At 34.2% G+C, this 27924-nt stretch overlaps 1 protein-coding gene and 1 long non-coding RNA gene across 13 annotated transcripts in view; one reads left to right on the top strand and one right to left on the bottom strand.

Moving 5' to 3' along the window:
- Nucleotides 1-27924, top strand: part of SLC24A2 (solute carrier family 24 member 2) — a 305116-nt gene that overhangs the window by 260877 nt on the left and 16315 nt on the right. For 7 of the 9 annotated variants that reach the window (XM_074199519.1, XM_074199518.1, XM_074199514.1 and 4 more), the window contains 3 exons: nt 1740-1880; nt 14831-14920; nt 26294-26460. In XM_074199519.1, coding sequence (XP_074055620.1) covers nt 1740-1880; nt 14831-14920; nt 26294-26460 — 398 coding nt within the window. The other 2 variants (XR_012471199.1, XM_074199520.1) reach the window with 2 other exon arrangements.
- LOC141496939 (uncharacterized) overlaps nt 1-27924 on the bottom strand; it is a 55654-nt gene that overhangs the window by 22281 nt on the left and 5449 nt on the right. For 2 of the 4 annotated variants that reach the window (XR_012471200.1, XR_012471201.1), the window contains exons 1-4: nt 14814-14947; nt 10490-10595; nt 9653-9764; nt 1708-1878 (exon numbers count right to left, since the gene is read on the bottom strand). This is a non-coding gene — a long non-coding RNA (uncharacterized LOC141496939). Of the gene's footprint in view, nt 1-1707; nt 1879-9652; nt 9765-10489; nt 10596-14813; nt 14948-27924 lie in introns of those variants that run through there. The other 2 variants (XR_012471202.1, XR_012471203.1) reach the window with 1 other exon arrangement.

Below are 27924 nucleotides of genomic sequence, written 5' to 3'. Positions count from 1 at the left end.
ACTTACCTTTAAGAGTTGTTGTGAGAATCAAGTGAGAAAATATATGTAAAGTTCTTAGCACATCTGACACATCATAGGGACTATGACTGCTTCCTTAGGTTTTCTGCTGGCATAGCCCTTGAGAAACCAGTGTCACTCTGGTATGGTCTATCCTACCAAACTGGATTTTGACTGACTATTGTCCAAATGCTCACCTAGCTAAGTTGATATTTTGTCCTTCATTCTTGAAGAAGACCAAGACATCAGGGAGGTGATGCCATGACAAGCACAACAATTAGATTTGATTGGGGGGGGGGGGCTTTGCTAAGTCACCAGCCTCACTTTCTCCTCCAGGCCATCTGGATCCAGTGGCCCTTATGAATCAAGACAACTGGAGATGGTCCAGGATGCATGACAATCAGGGTTAACTGACTTGCTCAAGGGCACACTGCTACTAGGTGTCAGTTGTCTAAGGCTGAATTCGAACTCCCATCCTCCTGACTCTTAGGCCAGTGCTCTATCCACTACACAACCTAGATGCCCTTCTAGCTATTCTAGTTAAGTTTAAAAAGTTTTGATATCAGAGGGCTGACTTCCTGAGGATAAGATTTGATGCCAAAGTGCCCCATGGATGTTTCTTTAGAATAGTTGCAAAATGTATTGATGGAAGAATAACTATGTTATACCAAATTTCATATAATAGCAAATTTAGTTTAACTACATCCCTTGAAACTTCCAGATCTTTTGAACTATTAAAGCATTTCTTTCATATGTTAAGTACAAACAAGTGGAAAAGGCCACCTTTTAGGGTATTTTGCTAAAGAGAGCTAGAATCAAGGGTCCCTAAAGGTACCTTCCAGTTCTAACATTCTACAGTTCCACAGGTTTGAGACATATTGAGTCTGAAGTGTTAACTTGCCAAAAATAAGTTTTCAGAAAACTTTTCCATAAACTACTAACTAACCTTTTATTCAATAAATCAATACCTATTATGTATTGGGTACAATGCTTGTCAATGGAGATACAAATACAAAAATGAAACTATCCCACAGGATTTTATATTCTACTGGCAGTATACAAGCTACAACTATTTGTGGTTAAGTTGTGGCCAAGGTGGGCTAGGCTATCCTGGGGGAACCAAAAACCAATAGCTCTCATCTATTTCTCTTCAGGTTGGAAAAAGTTAGGGGTCTGGGTTACTCTGTTAAAAGAGAGAGACTGGACTATTACTGCACTTTAAGAAATTATGAGCTTGTGAATAGACTTGGAAGAAATAATGAAGAGTGAAATGAACAGAATCAAGAGAACATTGTGTATAGTAAGAGCAATATTGTTTTTAAGAACAACTCTGAGTGACTACGCCATTTTAACTATTATAAATACTCGACTACAAAGGTCATAAAGGATGACTTTACATATATACATACATATATGTATGTATGTATGTATATTTGTATCTAATGGTAGCCAATTCTAGGGTAGGGGAGGAGGGAGTAAACAAAAGAGAGGAGCTTAGAAATAAAATTTTAAGTAAAATTAAAAAGACACTGGAACATTATTGAGTTTCAGTGTTGACAAAATTAATTCTGTCTTCCAATGGCTTGAATTGAATATGACAAAAGGAACTCACTTAAAAATAAGTAATAAATACAATAACTGAAGTATTCCCATAAGGCTCTTAATTTGAATCTAAGATTTCTTACACAAACTTTATTTTCTTTAACCTACCAACACTCTTCATATGTCTTTTTCCAACATAGGCTTCAGATACAGGTGAAGATGAAGATGACCAGCCACTCAGCTTGTCCTGGCCAACCAATACGCACAAACAGATCACCTTCCTGATTGTTCTTCCCATCGTGCTTCCATTATGGATAACCCTCCCTGATGTCCGAAAACCTGTAAGTAGAGACTTCTTAAAATTGGAGTAGTTTGAAGTAGATTTCCAAAGTAAAACAAGATAGTTAGATACTAACCTTGTACTCAAAACCTGACTGACTTCCTGCCCAGGTTTACGCATGTATACTTATACAGAACTATGTTTACATTTGGTTTTTTTGCTGGGCACCATTCAGTAGCTATTTTTTCATTTCTAATCAAAGAATTAGGAACCAAGTTTGGAATTCCATATAATTTATTTATAGTGAATCAGAGAAAAGCACAAAGCACTGGTTAATTTAAAAGGGGGAATCATCCTATATTAACATTATTATTATTGTTGTTGTTGTTGTTTTTATTATTATTATTATTATTATTACTCTAATAAAAGAGATTCCAAAGATAAATAATAATAAATAATCCCAAAGAAATATATAGTATTCCACATGTGTGCATATACAGTTATAATATGCATCTATATTTAAGACATAGTTTAAAACTGTTATAATATAAATCTATTATTTAGACTTATAAATAGCTACATTTGTCATGGCTTAAAAACTAAAGCTTTTGATACACCTTGTATATCTGTATATATGTGTAAATATGCATTGTGTATACAGATATGCGTGTATGTGCATATACATAAAGATGCATGCCCAGATACATTTAATATATTTTTTTATATCTGGCAACTGGGTAAGGGCACAGTGGACAGGATGTTGGACTTGAAATAGAAAAGACAGTTCAAATTTTGTCTTGAATACCAACTAGTTATGTGACCCTGGACAAAGTCATTTAACTTCTCTCAGCCTCAATTTTCCTTATCTATAAAATGGAAATAATTAAAGCACCTACCTTGTAGGATTGTTATGAAGATAAAATGAGATAAACTAGAGAAGGCACTTTACAGAGTTCTATAAAATGCTAACAATTGTTGTTTTATTAGTAGTAGTAGTATTTATGCAAATGGAAATGGAAAGAAAGTAATAGATTAAAGATACTTCAAAGATGAATTGATAGTTTGGTGACTTAACAGATTCTGGAAGTGTATGAAAGAGAGAGAGGAATCAATGAACTGATGACTGAATAAATACTAACAATAACAGATTGGGAAGGGAAATCTATATGTGGTTTGGGACATGTTGAATTTAAGATGCTATCACCTGTCTACTAACCAATTATAGCTGAACCATGAATAGGCCCCTTAATCTCTCTCAAAGTCTAATTTTAAATAAGCTTCCTTGGCTATAAAATGAGCATGCTAGAGCATGCTCTAATTTTACCATTGTATAGTTGCACATGTAATCTCAATAGTATCAAAGGTTTTTACCTAAAAGGTTCATGTAGTTGAATATATCCTTTCATTCAGCAAATATGTACTGTGTACAATTATAACATTTTAGGGTGGTCAAAATAATGATTTCATCATCATAGAGAACTCCCACTGTAAAGATTCCATATACTAATACTGACCAGTAATCTATCTCTAATTTATACACCTAGGGATTTTCTTGCAACATTAAAAGGGTAAGTAGCTGGGTACAAAGCTAATATGTGTCAGAGGCAGGATTTGAGCCCACATCTACTTGACCAAAAAGCTAGAGTACTACCCACTCTGTCATGCTGCCTCACTGATGTAATAATAGCATATAATTTAACCAGCATTTTAAATGATTACAACTTCCTTTATCAGTCATGACATGGGTAGTATAAATATTATTATTCTCTTTATTTTGTACTTTTATTCAATCATTTCAGTTATGTACAACTCTCTTTGACCCCCTTTTGAAGTTTTCTTGGCAAAGATACTGGAATGATTTGCCATTTCCTTCCCTAGCTCATTTTACAGATGAGAAAACTGAGGCAAACAGGATTGTTATACGGCTATAACTGTTGCTGCATTTGAACTCAAGTCTTCCTGACTCCAGGCCTAGCACTCCATCACTAGATATCCATTCCCTTTTTAGTGGCAAGGAAATTATAATTCAGAGAGTTTATGACTTGAAAATAATCAAGTCACTAATTGTAAATCAAAACTATTGAATGAGAATTCTTTTCTTTCTTTTCCTTCCTTCCTTCTTTTTCCTTCTTTCTTTTTCTGATCACCTTTAGTCCAGCTCAGAATTCCAGAGTACAATGGTTTATCAGCCTCAGTCTCCTTGGTGTCAGGAATTACAGTGCATTGTCCAGTAGGCTACAGAGATTTTTAAAATGTTCATTTCTGAGTGCTCTTATCTTATAGGTATTTAAAGCACTTTAGTACCAATTGAGTCATGGAGAAAATATAACCAGTGTAGTTTCAAAGGCTCCAGATGATCTAGTCTTTAGAACATAGAAGGGGGAAGAAGTGGGGAGGGGTCAAAGATGACCCTTCTCAGAGGTTGTCTTCAGACATGACATCCCCAGCTCCACTGAGTTCAATCGCTTCTACTATTCAATAAGGTATCCCTGGATTTCAGTCACCTAAGGACATGGTTTTGTCAGGTGGAGGGGGGGAGAGGGAGCTTTTCTCATTCGGATGAATTTGGTTGATTTTTTATTTCTGATATGAGAAGAGAGAGACTAGTAGAGGGACCTAAACCTTAAAAAATGGAAAGTACAAGCTTGGAATCTACAAGTTCTCAGAAAAAAAAAACCAAGGGTGGGGATGTTAAGAAGGAAGAGGAGACATACATAGTTGTTAGGTCATTCAAGGGGACTGAAAGTACTGCCAGTCAGTCAATTTATAAACAGTTATAGCACCTATATGAACCAGGAACACTATTCTAAGCACTGGGGATGCAAATAAACAAAAAAGAAAATGCAAAAAAGGTAGTTCCTGCCATCAAAAAAGATTCTATTTTAATAAAAGAGACAACATACAGATATCTATGTTCAAAAAAACTACATACAAGATAATTAGGAAATAATCAGCAGTGAGAATCACAGAAGCTCATAGGTTCTTGGTTTGAGGGCACTTTCACAAACAAAAATTATTTAATGAGGCTAAACTCTGAATGTAATATTGTGCTTATAAATTTAGTTAGAGCATTAAAACTATGTTTTCATACTACCATCTCATGAAATTCCAAGTGTTTCTTCATCATTTTATTTTTTCTCATATTTATGGTAATATGAATTAAAAGGCAAACTTCTTGGTGAAGGGCTAATCTATCATAAAATCAATTTCTTGAAAAATGAGTGGGAATAATCGGAGTGTCCAAGAAATCAACAAGTATAATTTTTAAAGGGATGGAAGGAAGAGGACTAAAATGTGAGGATAGGTAACTAGCAGCCCTCTTGAATGATTAAATAATTGAGTGGGGGAAATAATCATCTTATGAGGTTCTCTTCTGAAGTTTCCAACTATACATTAATTACTGCTCACAGAGGGATCAAACACAATTGCCACTTCAATCAGTAGTACGCAAACTCTGAACTACTCACTAGAAAGACTGCAGACAATATGTGCACTCATTAGCATGCATGTATGCACAAAAGCTTGCACTGGTGTATTTTGTTACCCAATTTTAGTATCTTTCAATATGTAAGTGCATAATTTCATAATTTATTTTTCATTCATTTATCAAGCCTGTTTTGAACATGACTTTTTCAATGAAAGAATAAATGAATGAATGAAAAATATTTATTAAATGTTTAAGATATGCAAGGCACTGGGGATATAGGTAGTGAAAAAAGTTTATAAATAGTATTGGTATTATGGGAAATAGAAATCTTGATGCTATGGGAAAATACATCAATAAATGAGACATCTTCTTGCCATTCAGCTACCAGAGACAATAAAATAAGTGCACAAATAATTATTATACAAGGTCATATGTGATTTCAAGAAATATTTTCAGGTAAAAAAGTTAAGAAACCCAAATTCTAATAGATAATCTACCCTTCACTGGCTATTTGTCCTTCAGTATGGTTTCCTTATGAACTTGTTTCTGCCTCTGTAAATTGAAGATATGGAACTAAATAATCTCTAAGGTCTTTTCTAGTATGCATATCTTATAATACATATATACTATCCATAGCAATACAATTACTATGATAGACATAAAATTCATCAAACATTTATTAAGTATCTAATACGAATAAATGTGGAATAACTCTGAAATAGGTCCACAGTGCTTTTTCTGAGACATGAGAGGCCTAAGGATGATTAGAGCAGCAGTCAAACATTTGTAAGTATTGTGCCAAACAGTACTATGCTGGTTCAGTTTAAAACTTTATCTTGAGATTCTATACCACTTCCCTTCCACTTCTTCAGCCTCAGAAGGCAGGGAAAAAATGCCTGATAAAAAGTGATAGTCTACCTGGAGACAATGATAGTAGTTTATTACGGTCTTGATTTAGAGCAATAGTTAAAGTTTCACAAGGCCTTTTCTGAAAAACTTTTTCCCCAAATATATTTTATTTATTTAATTAAATATTTCCCAATTGCATATAAAAACATTTTAGCATTCTTTTTTTTAATTTGGAGTTCCAAATTTTCTTTCTGCCTCAACCCTACCCTATTCTTGAGAAAATCAGCAATTTGATACTTATCTAATTAGCCATGTTACAAAAGCAAACAGAAAGAAAGAAGTTTAAAAATTATACTTCAATCTGCATTCAAAGTTCATCAGTTCTCTCTCTCTGGAAGCAGACAGCATTTTTCATCAGGATCCTCTGGAATTCTCTTGCATTATTGCCTTGATCAGAGTAGCTAAGTCTTTTACAGTTGATCATCCTTATAATACTGTGACTATGTACAATGTTCTCATTTCACTTTGCATCAATTTATATAAGGCTATCCCAATTTTTTTTTGTTCATCATTTCTTATAACCATTCCCCAATTGATGGGCATCTACTTGATTTCCAGTCCTTTATAAATCCTTTTATTCTTTGTGAGCTTATGAAGACTTCAGCATGACTGAATGTCTAAACAATAACAACAACATAAATATTTTTGTACAAATAATAGACCCTTGGGGTGGCTAGGTGGCACAGTGGATAAAGCACCGACCTTGGAGTCAGGAGTACCTGGGTTCAAATCTGGTCTCAAACACTTAATAATTACCTAGCTGTGTGGCCTTGGGCAAGCCACTTAAGCCCATTTTCCTTGCAAAAAAAACAAAAAAAAATAATAGATCCTTTCCCCTTTTCTTGATCAATTTGGGAGGAAAATATTTTTTAAATAAAAAAATTTAATTATAAATAAAACTGATGAAATTCTCTGAGCTTCTAGGGAAACTATTGATTTCCCATGTAGAGGATTAGAAGAATGGAGTTGTCTCCCAGAGAGATGAATTTGGTGCAATCATTTCTCCATAGGTTCCATATCCCACTATCATACTCCCTTTAACAGATTCTTGACCTTCTTTGTGACATGAACCTCTTTGGTGGTTTAGTAAAGTCTTCAAACCCCATCTCAATAAAATGCTTTTAAATATCTAAAAGAAGATAGATAAGATTTCAAAGAAAATCAATTTTAAAGAAATAAAGAGAGCAACTAGGTAGTGCAGTGGGTAGAGCACCCTGCCATGGAATCAGGAAGACCTGAGTTCAAATTCAACCCAGACACTTAATAATTACCTAGTTGTGTGACCTTGAGCAAGTCATTTAATCCCATTGCCTTCCAATCAAATAAAAAATATATATCTTTTCCTCATCCAAATTTACAAACCAAATATAATCCCTCCTCTCCAAGGAAGCACCTCTTGGAGGTCCTTAGACTAGAGGTTAAAAGCCACTCCTCTATAGGAAAAACACACACACACACACACACTAAAATTTAGGATTTTTAGCAATTAAGATTATCTTAATTTAGCAATTAAGATTATCTTACTTTCATCTGGGACACCATTGTTTAAAATCATGAATAACCAGTAAACAAAATTTTAAAAAGCAAAGAAACACTTAATAGTGTACTATGTTGTCTGATGCATGCAACAAGAAAGCAGAAGTGAGAAACAGAGTGGGACAGATCCACTGTTACTCTAAGGATTTCCCTGTTTTGTCCTTTTCATAAACCAAGTTTCCATTTAGGTAAAGGAAAAGGCCACCATATCAGCAAAGCTTAGAATAACTCCTCCCCTAGAAAGAGACTGTCATCTGCCCCTGCTCCCACTCTTTCTATCCAACTCTTTCCCCTGGCATTCTTCTTGAGAATTTTTTCAACTGTTGTTGCAGTAGAAAAAAACAACCCTCTAATCCCAAAGCCATGTTAGATTCTCCTCTTCCCACGCAAGGGTATCTTCACAAAGTAGTCAGCCCTTCAAGCTTCACCATTAGGATTGTAACAAATGTATTAAGAAGATATTGGGAAAGATATCTTGTTTCTTCTCAAATACAATACACTCTGATTCAAATGTTTTGGGACATATTGATTATCTGGTTTGTGTTTTGTCCAAAAATCTACTGGAAAAAAGAAAACAGAAGCATAAAAAAAATAACAATTCAGAGTAGTCTGAGCTAAGTAATGAAGGAATGATACAGATAATGGACACTACTGGAGATTCTAATTCTCTCTTGGATTATAATTAGCAGGTAATATTTTTATCAGGTTTGCCCTAATAAATTGCCAAATGCTACCAGAAGATACATCTAGGGGAGGAAAGAAGACAAGGAGAGAGGGAGAGAGAATTGCTAATTAATAGATCTTAAGGTACCATTCTTTATATAGCATGTTTTCAATAGCTTTTAAATTACCCACAGAGATGAGCATCCAAAGCTTTGACAACAATTACAAAGAAACTCTGATTGTTGATTCAGGAATCCAGTTTTAGAATAAACAGTACTCCCACTGGGGTTTTTTTCTGCTTCATCTATATGCAAATTATATGACAGTATTTGTTAGAACATGCATTCTCAGATAATTAGTATGGGCATCACTTTTATGGTTTTTTAATTAATGTTTTTGTTTTTAAACTAAAATATAATTTAAATGGTAAGTATAAAGAAGAATTTATCATTTATTAAAACTATAAAGGATAAATCAAGTAACAGGATGGAAGTCAGATCCTCCTCAGTGCCTAATTTACTCCTTAGAGAAAATTAATAGAAAGTAAGATGTTTGTTTAACCAAATACTGAAATATAGAATTTTACAGTTGGAAATAAAACCTTAAAGATCACTATATTCTGCAGTCCTTGTCAGTATCAAGTCCATAATAGGTTCTTAATAAATGTTTATTAGTTAATTGGTTCATCATCTAGCCCAAGTCTTTTTATTTTACAGATTAAGAATCTGGGACCCAGGAAGGTTAAGTGATTAGCCAAAAATTATATAGCAAAATAATAGCAAAACAAAGAGCAAATCTCAGTTCTCGACACTACTCCCAATGATAAATTTTCACTGTGTCAGAGTCAGAATGTACATAAATGTAAAAGATAGAGCCAAACAAAGTGCTGGAAGAAATTTAAGTAGGGAGAAATCCCTCCTCTCCAGGGAAGGTCAGGAAGGGCTCCAAGGAACAAATGAGATTTGAGTCATTCATCATTAATTTTTTATCTATCATTTAGAATGGGATTCTCTTCTACTGGAGAAGAACAAGTATCCTGCTTTTCAAATATAGAGAGATATTTAACTTGACAAACTATATGACAAACTGTAATGAATTTGCCCTCAAGTCTGGTAGATTTTGTAGAATATAATATTTAAAGGAAGATTTTGAATATATCATATTAATAGCTAAAGTTAATACAGCAATGAAGATTTGCAAAATACTTATCCTCACAAGCATTCCTCAAATATAGGTGCTATTACTATTCTCATTTTATAGATGTGGAAAATGAAACACATAAAGGTGAAGTGACTTGCCTAGGGTCGTGCAGTTAGTATTTGTCTGAGGTTGAGTTTGAGCTCAAGTTTTTCATGGCTCCAGAAGAAGCACTCTGCTGCATGTTAGCTGTCCTCTTAACATCTAGAAGATCTTGAAAGGATAACAATTTGTCAAGAATAAGTGATGCATGTTGTAAAAAGAGGTTTGAACAAGCAATTGAAAAGACTTAGTATGATGTTCTTATGGAAAAAATAAAGCAAAATGATAATACAGATTATCCCTAATGGGCATTCAGTCTCTTCACAAATTGACCCCAACTTACTTTTACAAACTTATTATGCATTCATCTCCTTTGTATATTCTAAAGTCCAGTTGTAATAGCCTTCCTCCTTTGTGCTGTTCCTCATTCCTGGAATGCATACTTTCCTCTCTTCCTTCTCTTAGAATTCTTAATTTCATGCAAGAATCAGTTCAAGTGGTACCTTCTGGATGAAGCCCTCTTTGTTCCATCCCACATCCAACTACTAGTACCTTCCCCCTCAAAAACTGCCGTTGTTCCAAAAGAAAAATAATCAAAGAATATGAACAGACTGATTTCAAGAGATTTTTCAAACTATAAATGACTACATGAAAATATATTCCAAATCATATAGTAAAAGGCATGCAAATTAAAACAGTTCTATGTTTTCTTTTAATTAGAAACATATAAATGGTTCAAGATTTTTTAAATATATATATATTGTTTTATTATCATTGTTAGAGGAGCTTTACAAAGACACGGACACTAATATACTGGTGATGAATCTACAAAATTGTCTAGCTATTAAGAAATGAACTTGAAGTTATTTACTAAAATTGACTAGATTTTTCCATACCTTTAATCCAGGGATCCCACTACTCGGCTTATACCCCAAGGAAGTCAATTAAAAAGATCTCAATATACCAAAATAGTATTGCAGCACTTTGATAGTAGGAAAAAAACTGAAAACAAAGAGAGTCCTAGATGGTTAGGAAATAGCTGAAAAAACTATTGTTTATTTTTGTAATAGTAATGAATTAAGATAGATTTTTTGGTAAGAAATAAAACTAGGAGGAATTCAGAGAAAGATGAAAAGATTTATATAAACTGATGGAGAATTAAATGCACAATAACAACAAAGTAAATGAAAAGATCAATAACAAGAAACCAGGAATTGAGTAAATAAAAAACAAAGAAAAGATTCATTTCTTCTACCTTCATGGTAAAGAGGAAGAGAAATACTGGAACTACATTTTGTATATAATGTCAAATATAGTCACTAAAGTGGATCTTCTTATTTAATTATTTTTATTTATCAAGGAAGGACTGAATCTGGTAAGGGTTGGTTGAAAGATTGTGATTAAAGAGAAATGGCTTCAATAGATAAATTTTAAGACCATAAAAATATCAGTACTTTTATATATTAATAACAAGAATCAGGAGAAATTGATAGAAATAAAAAGTAATCACAAGAATAGGTATTTATCTACCAAACATTTAAAGCCTACATATAAGGAATCCTTTTTTAATTTTAGAAGTAATAAAGTGTTAGATAATTACAAAAATATTAATGTTATTGGCTAGATTAATCCTGCATAGTAAAAAATAGTAATACTCCCCAAATTATTGTCAACAAACCATGGAAAATGATGGATTTGAAATTTTAAAAATATCTGGATTTCAATCATGCCTTTACTACTCATATGACTTTGGCAAGGAAATTTGTATGAGGAAAGGATACTATACAAGGTCAACTTTACTAACTGTTGAGAGGACTTTCATCCAAAAATTTATTTCCATGGGATAAAAAAAAAACAAAAAACAAGATTCTTCCTCAAAGTACACTACTTTGCAGCTCTACTTAGTGATAATATGTGAGTACTGTTCTGTCAGAATTTCATATCTTTAGAAGCCTCAGAAATAGACCTTTATTTCTTTCCAAAAAAGGGGCACCAACAGGGGTGGCTATGTGACGCAGTGGATAGAGCACCGGCCCTGGAGTCAGGAGTACCTGAGTTCAAATCCGACCTCAGACACTTAATAATTACCCAGCTGTGTGGTCTTGGGCAAGCCACTTAATGCCTTTGCCTTGCAAAATCCCCCCAAACAAAAGGGCACCAACAAAATGTCACTGTAATGTAGAATTTTAAATTTCTTAATCATGTATCCCATCAATTAAAAAAGTTTAAAAAAAGTCCTCCCAATATAAGTAAACTATATTCATTCATTTTAAAATTATATAAATAGATCTATTTTATTTAATAGTATCCAAAACCTTTTTATTCTCACTTAAAAAGTAATGTGATTGAATATGTTTCATTAATTTAAAAATCTAGGTTTGAGTACACTGTGATATAATAATTCAAAGTCTGGTTCTAATTTCAGTTTATTTTGATACTTGGTTTTAATAGTTGCCATTAATACCTCACAAATATTGCTGTTATTGTTTAGTTCATTTTCAGTTATGTCTAACTCTTCAGGATCTCTTTTTTGTGATTTTCCTAGCAGAGATAATGGAGTGGTTTGTCACTTCCTTCTCTAGCTCATTTTACTGATGGAGAAACAGAGGCAAAGAGGGTTAAAAGACTTGTCTAGGGTCACATAGTTTGTGTCTGAGGTTAGTTCTTCCTGACTCTAGGCTTAGAGCTCTATCCACTGTGCCATCTAGTGCCTAACTCACAGTCCACATGTGGAAAACTTTGGCTGCATTTACTCTATCATGCTACTCATTTTTCAGTCACCAATCATGTATAGGTTTTTGTTGAAATTCAGTCAAATTTACATCTTGGGGAAGCTAGGTGGCAGAGTGGAGTCAGGAGGACCTGAGTTCAAATGTGACCTCAGACACTTAATACTTACTTAGCTGTGTGACTTTGGGTAAGTCATTTAACCCCATTGCCTTGCCAAAAGAATGAAAGAGAGAAAGAAAGAAAGAAAGAAAGAAAGAAAGAAAGAAAGAAAGAAAGAAAGAAAGAAAGAAAGAAAGAAAGAAAGAAAGAAAGAAAGAAAAGAAAAGAGAGAGGAAAGAAAGAGAAAAAAATTTCCACTTTCCCTAATTTGAAGAGAGCGGCAGCTAAGTGGTGAAGTAGATAGAATGCTGGGCTGAGTCAGGAAGATCAACTTTTACTAGCTGTGTGACCCTGGGCAAGTCACTTAATCCATTTTTGACTCAATTTCCTCATCTGCAAAATGGAGACAATAATACCTGTTTCCCAGAGTAGTTGTGAAGATGAAATAAGATAATAATTGTAAAATGCTTAGCACAGTGTCTGACAGTACTATTTAAATATTAGCTCTTAATACTACCTATTGTTGTTGGAGAGGAGAGGGATTTGTCTCTATAAGTCAGATCCAGGATTTTAAGGATAGCTGGTCAGATGTCTGGGAAGTCCTAGTTCCCTTGGTGATAGAAGAGTGTCCAGTGGGTTGGTGGATAGGAAGAATCTTGGGAGTAGGATTGTAGATCATAGAGAATTCTATGCTTGGCCCCTTGAATCCTCAGCCCACTCACAGCAGCATCTGCCATCACTGCTTCCCTCTTGCTAGTTGCTACTGCAGCTGTTTGATCCTATATTCCCTTCTACCTCTCCCTTCCATCCCCCCTTTCCCCAGCACCCTGCACTATTGTGACTGCTCCTCTCAGATCCTATTTTGTTGCAGCATCTCCAGAACCTGCTCAAACCTTCCCTGGTCTCCTTTGGCAGGGAAGGGGAGAGAGGAAAGAGGATAGTCTGAATGGAAATTGAGGAATCCCTATTCTCGGGAAGCAGTTCTCTCTTATTGAACAAGCCTGGCCATCTAGGATAGATGGATTCCATGAAGTATTCCCTTGGTCATCGTTAGTTATATGGCAAACTTCTTATCTGTCCTCTTTGAGAGCAAGGCCCCTTGAAGGGTCTGGTCCTAGCTCCAAAGGAAGTGAGGCCTGCCTGCCTCTGTTGCATCCTACATGCCTATTCTGAACCAGGTCTAGCTAAGTCCAGTTCAATGATTCAAGTTCAGAAAAAAGTGAAAAATTCATGGACCATGTACATGTATATAATCTATATCAGATTGTCTGCCATCTTGAGGGTGAGGGAGGGAAGCAGAAAAATTTGGAATTCAAAATCTTATTAAAAAAATGAATGTTGAAAACTAGTTTTACATGTAATTGGAAAAAATAAAGTACTATTTACATTTTTTTTAAAAGAGAAGAAAAGGCATGTCTTTGTTTGAAAAACTCATACTAGTAACCCTACAGTGGGCTATGAAAATCACAGAAATAAATATGGTGGTTCACTAGGGTAATTTCTTTCCAATTAGTTCATTTTCTATTATCAAATATAAAATCTAATGCCTCAATAAAAACAAATATGGTTTTGATTAAGTAATATGACATGGTAATGTAGGGTTGAAAAGAGTAGGGTAATTGTGGCCATATGTATTCACACAAATTAGTTACCACTAAAAATCAGTCAGTTACCCTGGCATAGTATTTCTTGCCATTTAGTGGAACCTGCATATGTCCACCAATCTTTTTCTTTTTTTTTTTTTTAGGTTTTTTTTTTTGCAAGGCAAATGGGGTTAAATGGCTTGCCCAAGGCCACACAGCTAGGTAATTATCAAGTGTCTGAGACCAGATTTGAACCCAGGTACTCCTGACTCCAAGGCCGGTGCTTTATCCACTATGCCACCTAGCCGCCCCCCCACCAATCTTTTTCAAAAGTGACCTTTCTTAATGACTAACCACAATTCTAGAAGTAACATGATGAAATGCAGACACAAATCAATTCTAGACTTAAAACAAAAGGGGGAAAAAAGTCATACCTAGAACAACATAGACTGTTAGAGAATGAAGAAAACTTAGAGGTCATCTAATCTAACATCCTCATCAAAACATTGAAAAAGAGGTGATGGACTCAGGGTGCAAATATAGATATATAAATCTTTGACATGGCCAGTTCCAAAATTGTTTTTGCTAGACTATGCATATTGATTAGAAGGACTATATTTATTCCTCAATAAGGGACTAGAAAGGAAAGAAAATGTTTGTTCATTGAAAAGAAACTTTAAGGATATTAACTTCTACTCTTTTTCCCCCCCTGCTATGCATTCATTCCCTTAAGATTTTTGGCATACTTGTTCATTCAGACTATACCTTAGTATCAGATTTTCAAATTACTTACTGTTCCTTCTTTTACCTTTTTTCCTCTTTCAGGCCTCAAGGAAGTTTTTTCCCCTCACATTCTTTGGAGCCATCACCTGGATAGCCATTTTCTCTTACTTGATGGTCTGGTGGGCACACCAGGTAAGAACCCCCCACTTTGATTCCCTATACATTCATCCATTTTCTGCTTCTGAATCTAGAATACTGAGGTTGTACTCATGGATACAGAATAGTATGAGCTACTAGTCTTCCTTATATTTGCCTAGGCTGTTAAACTTTCCATTCAATGGTAATAAAGTTTATTGTCTACATTTAAAAATAGAAGAAAATTTCAAATTTCATCTAGAGTAGAGATTCTCACCCAGGGTCTGTGACTGAATTTTTATAAATATTTTTGATAACTGTATATAATTAGTTTCCTTTCTATTCCTACAAAATTTATTTTATGCTTTTAAAAACTTATTCTGAGAAGGGACCTAAAGGCTTCACCAGATAATCAAGGGGTCCATGACAGAAAAATAATTTAGAAATCTCTAAGTTAGAAGGAAATAAAAATTAAAAAATGTTTTCTAGGGCGGCTAGGTGGCGCAGTGGATAGAGCACCGGCCCTGGAGTCAGGAGTACCTGAGTTCAAATCGGACCTCACAAACTTAATAATTACCTAGCTGTGTTGGACTTGGGCAAGCCACTTAACCCCATTGCCTTGCAAAAAAACTTTTAAAAAAATGTTTTCCCATAAATATCCAGAAATCAATTCATGAAGTCTTTTGTAGATCCAGGTTAATTATTCATGATCTAAAATTAGGTACATTTAAGTTTGTGAAATATATTATACTATGCTCTGTTATGTGTTTGTTAACTACATATATTCTAAATATAAAGAGGTTACTCTGCTGCTCAATATCACAGGGAAATTTGTGAGAAATGATAATTTTATTAATAACTTAATTTTATATAGCACTTGACTATTAACAGAGAAAAGATTTTTTTTAACCAGAAACAGAAGTTGTGAGCAAATCTGAGAAAAAGGCTGGAGGCAGGCTGTGAAGAATTAGAACTAGTAGACTTACAAGGAGATGCCTATGATATGTCCAAAGAGAACTCAGACACAAATCAATTCTAAACTTAAAACAAAAGGCGGGGAGCCATACCTAGAACAACATAGAATGTTAGAGAATGAAGAAAACTTAGAAGTCATCTAATCTAACATCCTCATTCAAAACGTGAGAAAACCAAGATTCAGAAAAGAAAACTAACTCAAACAAGGTCACACAGCTAACTGATGCCATGAAATCCAGGCTAGAATCTAGGTCTCTTCATGCCCTATTCCTATTTGTTACTAAGACCTTAGAAGATATTTTGAGATAGAACTCCTACCCTTCAAATATATTTCTGGTCTCAAAATGAATTTGAGTTTTATTAGATTATGATGCATCTCTTATTCTAAACTTTTCCTCCAGTTCATTTTTTATTTTAGTAAGAAACAATTTTGTGAAATATTTTACAGCCAAATTATTGTTTAATCTGCAATAAAAGACAGGGGAAACTTCTAAAGTTCTTTTGTCTTGAAATCCAGCATTCTCCCTCCTCCCAAAGTATGCCAAATCTTCTCTGATGTCTTTGGTATTTATGCTTCTATCACACAATTAAGAACTTATTGTTTGAGTTACCCATACTATAGAATTGACTACCTTCTTTAATTGATTCTGGGATCCCATTAATGCAGGTGATATCTCCAATCATGCAAGCTATAATTCATTCACACCTGATCATCCCATGCCATTCTTGGCCATATCCTCTCAATAAATTCTCCAGAGAGGATCTTGATGATTTGTTGTGAGCTTCCTCTGGATCTTCTAACATTCCATGACTGCTATCACATTCAGATATGTCTATTATCTGTTATTCTCATTATATGGTCCCCCCATAGTGCCAATATAAGATTCTGATAAACCAGCTCACTAGACTAACCATCACTTATGTAATCAGTTTAGGAAATGAGATTTTTTTCATCCATTTTACTTTTCCTATAGAGTCAGGGCTATTATTTTTGAGTCACTATAATATCATTCAAATCTGACTTCAGACACTTTCTAGCTATGTGACCCCAGACAAGTCACTTAACTCTGCCACAATTTTCTCATCTGTAATATAAGCTAGAAAAGGAAATGGCATATTGTTCTCATATCTTTGCCAAGAAAACCCCATTGGAGTAACAAATACTTCATGGGATATGGGACATGATTAATCAACTCAACAACACAACAATAACAATAATTTCATTGGTGAAGCCCTAAAGTACTCTTATATTTGATGCAATTTTCAAAATGTCATATATTGACAGGAACATCTCATAGTCCTAAACATCTGCAGAGAATTCCTTTTCTACTTGGACTTTGAGTAGAAACAAAATGGTAGCAAACACCTTTGACCCCTGTTTGTGCACAAACACACATGTATATATTTACACAATTGCCAGAGATATTACAATAATGGCATATAGATATTTTATCAAACCAAAAGGGATAAAGATGATACTCTTGAAATTATAGCAGCCCTTAACTGGCCTAATTTTTTTAATTACCTCAAATATCAGGAAATGGATTGAGCTAAAGACAATAACTCTGATAATCACCATTTCTAGTGAAAGTTTAAATGCTATAAAGGAGTCACTGCAACAAAGAAAACAAAAGAACTCATAAACATTTGATACACTTGACAAGGAGACAGTCATAGAAATCAAGATCTAGACTGGTTTAGAGTTCACCTTATTGGCAAAACATTACAGAAAAGGCTGATGAAATATTGGGAACAGAAAGCAATGAGTGCCTCCTTCACAAAGCAGTGGAAAGCAATAGAAAGGAAAAAGAAGTCTTCAGAAAACTTCAAGTGAGACTCCACTAAGTCAAATTGTAATAATCTACTTATAGATTAAAATAGGATGACAGTTAGAAGCAAAATGGAACTATAATTATTTATCCTCATTATCATTGAAAGAGGAATTGCCACATTTGACCTCTTAGTACTCAGTATTCAATGTGCTACATGAAGTTGCCTGAATGACTCTTAAGAAAATGAAGTTGGAAAGAAGAGTTAGACCAAACACACAAAAAAAAATCCATATTGAAAGTGGTGCAATTTCAAAAGCATTGAGAGATTGTCAAGATATCTCATAGGAGGAAAAGGCTGAGAATTTTCTTTGATTTTTGTATTCAAAGGTGAAGGACTTTAAAATGCATATATACTTCCTTTGCTTAACATAATCTCAAAGCAAAGTCTTAACACTTCCAAACAGACAAAATGGGATTTAATGAAAACTCAAAAGCTAATGAAAAATATAACATATAAATACACTACAGAAAATCCATAGAGTATTTAAGCAGAAATGCCCCCAGTCCTCCATTAAAAGGATTTTTAAAAAAAGCAATTTTTTGATTACTACTAATTATTGATTACTACTAATTCTGATTACTAGTTGTACTTCTTCAGCTGCCTTATTTTCCTCTATGTTGACAAGTATCATTGGTCTTCCCAAGAAATCCTCTTTCTTATAATGCCATGAAGGCATTTCTTGCAAATACCTTTCAGAAATTTTTTTTAGGTTTTTGCAAGGCAAATGGGGTTAAGTGGCTTGCCCAAGGCCACACAGCTAGGTAATTATTAAGTGTCTAAGACCAGATTTGAACCCAGGTACTCCTGACTCCGGGGCCAGTGCTTTATCCACTGTGCCACCTAGACACCCCCAGAAATTGTTTTAAGGGATGCTTTTCAGCTTACCTACTTCTGAAATTAATTCAGTGCTTGTCATTTTTTTGTGGTGATCAAAGATTCAAAGAAAATCTAAGCATATTTTATTTTTTTCTTATAATCAATCACAAAAACCAATTGGGTATTTTGTACCCTGACTTTCCCTCCCACATCCCTCAATGCTCAAAGATCAAGTATGGGCTAATATACTGCTTCAATCAGAAACAGTCCACATAACACTGGTAGTCATTTAGTAAAATACTGAAAACACAATAGAAAGTATTATTTTGCCCTTCTATAAAAACTGCATTCATTTATTTACCTAATGGAGAGGTTGTGAAGAATGAGTTTTGTAAAGCACAATGTGAGCTATAAATTATTCTCTTCACCTGGAATATTACTACAGTGATAATCCAAAGAAAGAAAAAATGAATTAACTCTAGCTTCTTCTCTACCCATCCTTCTCAAGAAAGACTTTATTCCCTTACATGTATGAAGACTCCCACTCTGCTCTCCTCAAAGATAGGAAGTATTGAACTAGAAGTAGATAGAGATATGTATATACATCTATATGTATATATATGTATATATATATATATATATATATACATCCCTTAAATGTCATTAACATAAAGTGTGTGATTTGGGGGTTCAAGCTAACTTCTGATCACTGTGCAACAATATGAAGAAGAATGAGACATGGTTAACTGAGCACTCTCCTTAAATGGAAATTCTTAGAGGTTGTTAATGAGGTAACTGAGGGGGGCAGAGGGTATTTCTACTGTGTGAACCCTAGTGATGTTGCAAGATGAGGAGATGGGGCATAGTAGAGCAAAAGCTGAAGTATTTATGAGTGTAGGCTAAAGATGTCTGTAAATTAAAAAAATCTGGAAAGATCTTTTGAATTGATGCAAAGTAAAATAAACAGAACCAGAAGAACATACTGTTTCATCCCTCTCCCAGGGTACTACTCTCTCTATCTTTGGGTAGATGAAGAATGTCTGTCTATACTCCCTTCCACTGGCACCAGTCCTGCTATTAGTGTTTCCCCAGTTGTAGTTTTCTAAGCAATCCAATTCCTTTTTACCACTTGATAGTCAGATTTACTTTTATATTGGAATATTTACTTCCAGAGAAAACTTGTAAACATTCCTATCTCTAATATCAAAAGGCATAATTCTCTCCTTACCATCTTACACTTTGGGGAAAGAAAGAGGATTAGATTCATAGCTCAGACACAATCTCTACAAGTTCCAAGTTCAAAGTTCTAGTCCCAAGGTATCCTGGAATCACATGACTTCCTGCTGGGAAGGGTAGTTGTATATCCAGGCTGCTACCCTGACTCTAAGTTTGTTATGACTCAAATCTGGGTGTCTTGGGGATTCTATCACCTTTTCCTAGTAATGAAAAGACAAACAAATAAAAAAAACCCAATTCTATTTCTTGGAGTTTTGAGAAAAAGAAGATGGGAAGTTAGTCTTTGTCTTCCTACCAGTTCAATTCATGCTGTGGATGAACTTGAACCTTGACTTTTCTAAATGTCAAAGGAAAGAAGAGCATAATTGCTCTAGTCTCTCAGAGTTTTAAAGATGCAATCTATTCTGGCTACATAGGCAAAGAAAAGAGATTACTCCCATCCACATGGTAAGAAAATGCACAATGACTTCCCTTAGAAGCATGTCCCTGACATTTTCCACATGACTAACTCCAAAGCCTCAATTATATTTAAGAGCCAACTTCCAGCCAATTTCTACTTCTTCCTTTCTCTTCTCTCTTCTCCACAGTGATCAGATTGCAGAAAGCTTTTTCCCTGTCTTGATGATTGTAAAAAAGCAAAGAACTGAATTTTTGTAAATAAAAGTTTCACCTTCAAATGATGCATGAAAACATTCCCTTTAAGCCCTCACCACCACTCACACATACAACCAAAAATAAAAGGAAAAGGAAGAAAGAAAGAAAACAAAACACTCTCCAGTTTTGAAACATTGATGGCTGAACCAGATGGTTTTATGGATGTTTTATCAGCCCTGATTTCACCAAAATACAAGCAATTTGAATAATGTAATTCTTCAAAAGCTGTTTGCCTGCAAAAAATATTGCTCTTATTAGAATTCTTTACATATTTGTTTGGTCTCTCTTCTAAAATTTTATTCAATATTTAATTTCCTAATTACTAATTATTATGAGAAATGGAAAGCTGAGGTTTAAAACTGTCATTTACATGAAAAATTAATTCTAAGAATCAGGAAAGTTTTATGCCCTGTTTTTCACCCCATCACTTCCCCCTCCTCATCATAATATAGCATTTTTGTCATTCTTTCTTTCCATTGTTAATCATTGATCCAAAGAAGGAAAAGCACCCTCACATTTAATCCTCAGAATTGCCTTCTGGTCCTTGTTCTACCATCAGAGAAGAAGAGGTTTAAGATAGACATGAGTGCTTTCAAGTAGTTAAAGAGATGTCATAAGAAGAATAATTATTCTTGTTTCTTAGGTCCTATAAGGAAGAAATAGGGACAAGGGGTGAAAGTTACAAAAAGACAAATTGAACCTTGATATAAGGAAAAACTTCCTAATAAGTGGAGTCATCCAAAACTAGAATCAGTCTTCTATGAAAGTAATGTGCCCTCTTCCTCCATTAGGAGTTTTGCAAGGGCCATATTATGGTATTCTTTCTCAACTAAAGGATGAACTAGATGGTCACTGAAGTCTCTTCTAGCTCTGAAATTCTATGATTCTCTGTCACAGTTATTTTATCCCCTCTAACCCTTAGCTTTACTTTTCTAAAATTAGGAATTATACATATATACACAAATATTATATGATGTCATTTTTATATAAAACCTATTTCCACAAGGTCATGAGAATCAGGTGATGTCTGTACATGTCATTTTAAATCTTAAGGTACTATATATTAATGCATTATTTTAATTAGTTTATTATATTATAATAATATATTGACCTTTCAGGGTTCTGAATTTCCTCATACGTAAAATGAGGAAAGGAGCTATTCTAGAGATATCTAAGGCCTCTTCTAGGTCTAACAGTTTATAATTCTTTGAATTCTTCATCTATTTTTCTGAAATGACTGACATAATTCAGTCAAAATCTAAAACTTTTATTTGCCCAAATTCAATCTAATGTAATCATTCAACAACCATCTATGGAGGACCTTCTTTGTAAAAGGAACTATATGAGATGCAAGAAGAGGCATGAAAAGAATAAAATTTAGTCCTTGAGTTTTAGAAATACAAATCAAAAAGTAGATATAAATGAATAATTCCCTGGATGCAGAAATCTGATAAAAGTTTCATAGCTGATCTCATAAGAGAGAATATCTAACAAAAGTTTCAAGTTTGTTGATATAATTGTAATTTTATGGACAGCAATGTGACTACCTGATTTTTTTAATTTTGGGGGGCAACAGTCCAAGGTGGTTTTTAAAGATGTCTTGAAGTTATTAGATATGACTTATTAAATGGATCTATGAATAATTATAATCTGTTCCTTGATGATATTGGGCTAATATACTGCTTCAATCAGAAACAGTCCACATAACACTGGTAGTCATTTAGTAAAATACTGAAAACACAATAGAAAGTACTATTTTGCCCTTCTATAAAAACTGCATTCATTTATTTACCTAATGAAGAGGTTGTGAAGAATGAGTTTTGTAAAGCAAAATGTGAGCTATAAATTACTCTCTTCACCTGGAATATTACATACAGTGATAGTCCAAAGAAAGAAAAAATGAATTAACTCTAGCTTCTTCTCTACCCATCCTTCTCAAGAAAGACTTTATTCCCTTACATGTATGAAGACTCCCACTCTGCTCTCCTCAAAGATAGGAAGTATTGAACTAGAAGTAGATAGAGATATGTATATACATCTATATGTATATATATGTATATATATATATATATATATATATATATATATATCCATCCCTTAAATGTCATTAACATAAAGTGTGTGATTTGGGGGTTCAAGCTAACTTCTGATCACTGTGCAACAATATGAAGAGGAATGAGACATGGTTAACTGAGCACTCTCCTTAAATGGAAATTCTTAGAGGTTGTCAATGAGGTAACTGAGGGGGGCAGAGGGTATTTCTACTATGTGAACCCTAGTGATGTTGCAAGATGAGGAGATGGGGCATAGTAGAGCAAAAGCTGAAGTAGTTATGAGTGTAGGCTAAAGATGTCTGTAAATTAAAAAAATCTGGAAAGATCTTTTGAATTGATGCAAAGTAAAATAGAACCAGAAGAATATACTGTGTAATGATCAGTTGTGAATAACAACACTACAATGGCAATTACAAAGGATTCATGATGAAAAATGCTATCTACCTCTAAACAAAGAACTGATGGAGTCTGAATACAGACTGAAACATACAATTTTTCACTTTCTGTATTTTTGTTCTTTTTTCCCCTTTGGGCCAGTGTCTTCTTTCACAACATAACTGATATGGTAATATGCTTTGCATGATTGAACATGTATAGCCTATGTCAAATTGCTTCCTGTCTCAGGGAAGGGAGAGGTGAAGGAAGGAGAGAGAAAACTTGGAACTCATTCTTTTAAATGAGGAGCATTTAAAGGAGCAGCTAGGTGGCACAGTAGATAGAGCATCAGCCCTAGAGTCAAGAAGACCTGAATTCAAATCTGGCCTCAAATACAATACACTCTGTGATCCTGGGTAAGTCACTTAACACCCCTATTACCTTGCTGAAAAAAAAGTTAAAGTTAAAATTATCCTTGTAACTGAGGAAGAAATAAAATATTATTTTAATTCTAAAAATTATTAGAATATTAGAATTCTAGAATTAGAATATCTAAAATTCTATTAGAATTATTAGAAATGAAATATTATTTCAATTCTAAAAATAAATTTCCAGATAAATTGTAAAAAAAAGGTATAAAAATTCAAGAAAGGGTTAGTCAAATTCATGGAAGATTGCTTTATAAGAAACTATTTGAGTAAATTTGTAATGTTTATGATACACCCCTCAACTTTTTTGCAATTGACTTTATAAAAGGAAGTTTTCCATAAAACTTTTCTTAATGTTACTGAAAGCTTCAAACAAGTATTATTGCTTACCTCAAACAAATATTATTGCTTATCTCAAAGAGACAGATTTAGATTCTCTGTAAATAACATTAGAACAAGAGCTATCCAAAAGTGGAATGGATTGTGTTGGGAGATGGCATATTTCCTCTTTATCTGGAGTTTAAGGAGATTTAAAAGAGTAAATTCTTGTCCAAGGTTCAGAAGAGACCTCTTCTGAGGACACTTACAATTCTGAGATGCTGAAACTTTCTCTTTTTTGTCTTCTGGAACACTGAAGAGAAATTGTATTAATTCAGTCATACTTCTTTTTTACTTTAAAACTTTCAAACATTTGAATTTCTGTAGTCTAAAGTGGAGATAGCATGGCAACAGTGGATAGAGCCAAGAGAACCTGGGTTCAAATCCTGCCTCTGCCACATACTAACTGTGTGACCACAAACTGGTCACTAAGTCTCTCAATGCTCCAAGACAACTCAACCAAAGCTATAAGTTTCATAGAAGGTGCTGGCCTGCATGGATAAAATGAGTTGCTTTCCTTGGGAGTTCCTTACCCCAAAGAAACCTGACTTATTCAAAAAGATTGTCCTCAAATGGCTTGCCATATGAAATGTGTATAGTTTTATATGTTTTTGATGGTCAAGTCAAGTCAACAAGTATTTATTATGTGCCAGCCATTGAGTAAAGTACTTGGGGATACAAAGAAAGTAAAAAACAATGTCTACTCTCAAGGAGTGGGGTAAAGGAGAGATTTGGCTTCAAAGTACTTGGGTTTGAATCCTAGTTCTACCATCCACTAGCTATGTAAACTTGGCCAAATCTATTTGAAAAAAGGACAATCCTTATAGATTCACCTAATGAGTTTCAACCAATAACTCAAAATCCATCACATCTCTGAGAGTCTTTCATGGCATAAATGGAGAAATACAGACTCAGAACCAAAGAACCTAGGTTCAAAACCTTGTTCTACCACTTACTATCTCTGCCTAAATCACTTAAAGTTGCTGCAGCTCAGTTTCCTTATCTGAAAAAAATCTTCAAAATTGTCTAAATGATCTCTAAGGTGTTATTCAGATTGCTTTAATCAGCTTTCTTGCCTACCACCAGCACATCTAGGTGGCACAAAACTGATGTGCATATTTCCAAATCTTAAAACCTTTGAGATAAAAATTAGACCAAAAGCCCATTGATTGGGTACAATCACCAATTCAGTGACATAGAGATCTGCAGAATTTCATTTTGCTTAGAGCACAGACTCATCTGTGGGATGGAAAAGTCAGAAAGTCCAAAGCATCAACTTAAGCAATCTTAGACAGAATGTAAATATTTAAGCAGCAAAGAAAAATGGAATTTTACTGAGAACAGGAGGGGAAGATAAGGGTACACATGTCTGGAAACAGAAGGCAAAAGAAAAGAATACCTGACAGTTGGTCAACATAAGAACTTTGACTTCTTTCCCAGTCATGATTCTGCAAACATTGTGACATCTCAAGATGTCTAGAAGCTCAAAATAAAGACTGAGACCATGTCATCTTCTTGTCTTAATGGTGGCAAAAAGTGTGAACCAGTTTCTTTCACATCACAATCTCTTTCTCATCATAGAGGCAACAAGAGGCCTGAGCCAGAAAAATGTCTTGCTACACTTTAGTATGAACACAAATATAAATATTAATGTAATCAATTGCATTAAGCTTTTTATGGTTCTACCTTAATTGAAATTATTCTCCATTCTCATATAATTTAGGGCATAGATATGCCTTCACTTGTAAAATGGGGTAATAATTATACTGATTACTTCAAAGAGTTGCTGAGATGAATACATGACATCATGTTACAGTTCATGTCATAAACTATAAAATAAATGGATCTGTGTTCTAATCAATGGGATTATTCCAAGAGTGTGCTGAAGCCAGTTCATATCAATTCAGTATAGATGATTATTAAAGTTTCAGTAAAAGCATTTACACCTCAGAATTCAGAAAACACTATTGGGGTGGTTTCTTATGATTGTTATTGTTGATTGTCTAAACTTAAGAAAATGATGGAGTAAATGTCAATAATGCAGATTACATTTAAAAGTATGTTATTGTACTTTTGCAGGAAGAGTGGAGGTAGGAGCCAGTTATTAAACATTTCATCATAGAACATTCTCTCAAATGATGAGAACTACATCTCTTCTATTCCTTTCCATCCTTCGCACCCTTTGTCCATGTTCACAACTTAAAGAGATAGGAATTTTCCTCATTTTCTCCTTTATCACTAGAATAGAGCATACAGGCTGTCCATCATTCTCAACACATGACCAATCCATCATTGTTCTTCATACATGTTTTCAATTACATTATTTACATTGTTTTTCCTTAATAAATGTTTATTTGTAATATGTTACAACCTGTCCAAATCTACCATGTGTCTCTTCATTGCTCTTATAAACATTACAATTATTTGATATAAAATCCCTAATCTCAGAGAGATAATATCTAAAATGATAGATTTTGAGTCATTAGTTATATCTCATTAAGTGATGTCATGGAGATCAAACTTTCCACAAAACTTTCCTTCTTTTTACTGAGTTTCAAACTCAAGAACTGAGGCACAATTGGCCTTTCTTCTCTGTCTATTTGGCAATGGGGGGGGGGGGGTAAACCATAAACTATTATTCAAATATAAACTGTTACTATTATTGTTATTATCATATTTAGGTTGGAGAAACAATTGGTATTAGTGAAGAAATTATGGGTCTCACCATCCTGGCTGCTGGAACTTCTATCCCTGATCTCATTACAAGTGTCATAGTGGCTCGAAAAGGACTTGGGGATATGGCAGTGTCCAGTTCTGTTGGGAGCAATATCTTTGACATCACAGTAGGGTAAGTAGAACTTGTGCTTTTGAATTCATAAAGAATAGCTTTGGGGCGGCTAGGTGGTGTAGGGGAAGGCTAGGTGGCGTAGTGGATAAAGCACCAGCCCTGGAGTCAGGAGTACCTGGGTTCAAATCCGGTCTCAGACACTTAATAATTACCTAGCTGTGTGGCCTTGGGCAAGCCACTTAACCCCGTTTGCCTTGCAAAAACCTAAAAAAAAAATAGCTTTGCCTCATTCTGTCTTTTTCTGCTTAGATACTAGTTAGTCAAAAATTAAGAATGTTAGTTAGGAGCAGCTAGGTAGATGGAGCACTGGCCCTCGAGTCAAGAGTACCTGAGTTCAAATCCAGCCTCAAACATTTAATAATTACCTAGCTGTGTGGTTTTTGGCAAGCCACTTAACCCCATTGCCTTACCAAAAAAAAAAAAAAAAACTAAAAAAAAGTATGTTAGCTAAAAGTAGAGTCTTCACAGTGGACAATTTTTTTTTTTACTTTCAGTCCTGTTAGATAAGCAGTGTACTAGAGTCCCTATGTGGTTTGAATACTTAAGGAAATTCAAAAAAGTTACAAACTTCTACTTTGGTTGTATGCTGTAAAACAATAGGTACTGAAGTCCCTATTTTCACTGTATTCATTTCATCCTGCCCCCAGAAAAAAAAATCCTTTTGACACCAGTTGGAATTTGGATTTCAAAAAGACTGATAACTGAATCCCAAACAAACAACCATTCAGCAAAAAAAAAAAAAAAAAAAGTTGCTGGCATAACTTGAAGCTGCCATTTATGTAAATATCCTCATGGACATGTTCCAAGGCTATTCAAAGTCAGAAAAGCTACAATTCATGTTCCATTTGTATGACCTCTAGTTTTATTTATAATTATTTTCTAGAGAAAGGCCAGGTAGAAAAGAATAATTCTTGTTATCATCTAATTTTTCTTATCAGAAGTTCAAGTACTATCAATTTGGTAGTGCTAAATTCTCCTTTAAATGCAAATCCTTGTAATTATGTCCATTTTCCTTCATTTTTCTTGTGATTCTCTTCTCCTGTCTTCTCCAATAGCCTCTCCAATAGAATCCACATTGAATTCCATTAAAGGTACAAAAGCACCATGTCATGTTAAAAAGAACCTTTAAGGTCTAAGTTCCATTACTCATTTTTATCTTGATACCGTTTGACATGCAAAACAAGCTTTTAAATTCATCTTCATTTTCATTTCATACGATAACTTCCATTTCCACTCCAAACCATAACATTTTTCACCAGCTGTTATGGTCACTGAGAAAATATTGTCTGGATCCTAGTCAGTTGGTAAATAAGCACTAATTAAGCATCTACTATGGGGTAGACATTGTGCTCTGTATTGAGATACAAAGAAAGGTAAAAGAGTTTCTTCTCTCAAGGAGTTCACAGTTCATTGAGGAAGGCAACATGCAAAAAAAAATGTACAAATAATCTACATATGGCTTTC

Source organism: Macrotis lagotis, chromosome X, assembly GCF_037893015.1.
Source record: "Macrotis lagotis isolate mMagLag1 chromosome X, bilby.v1.9.chrom.fasta, whole genome shotgun sequence".
Lineage (NCBI taxonomy): Eukaryota > Metazoa > Chordata > Mammalia > Peramelemorphia > Peramelidae > Macrotis > Macrotis lagotis.
Note: the sequence above shows the minus strand (reverse complement) of the source record. Positions and strands in the feature narration are given on the sequence as shown.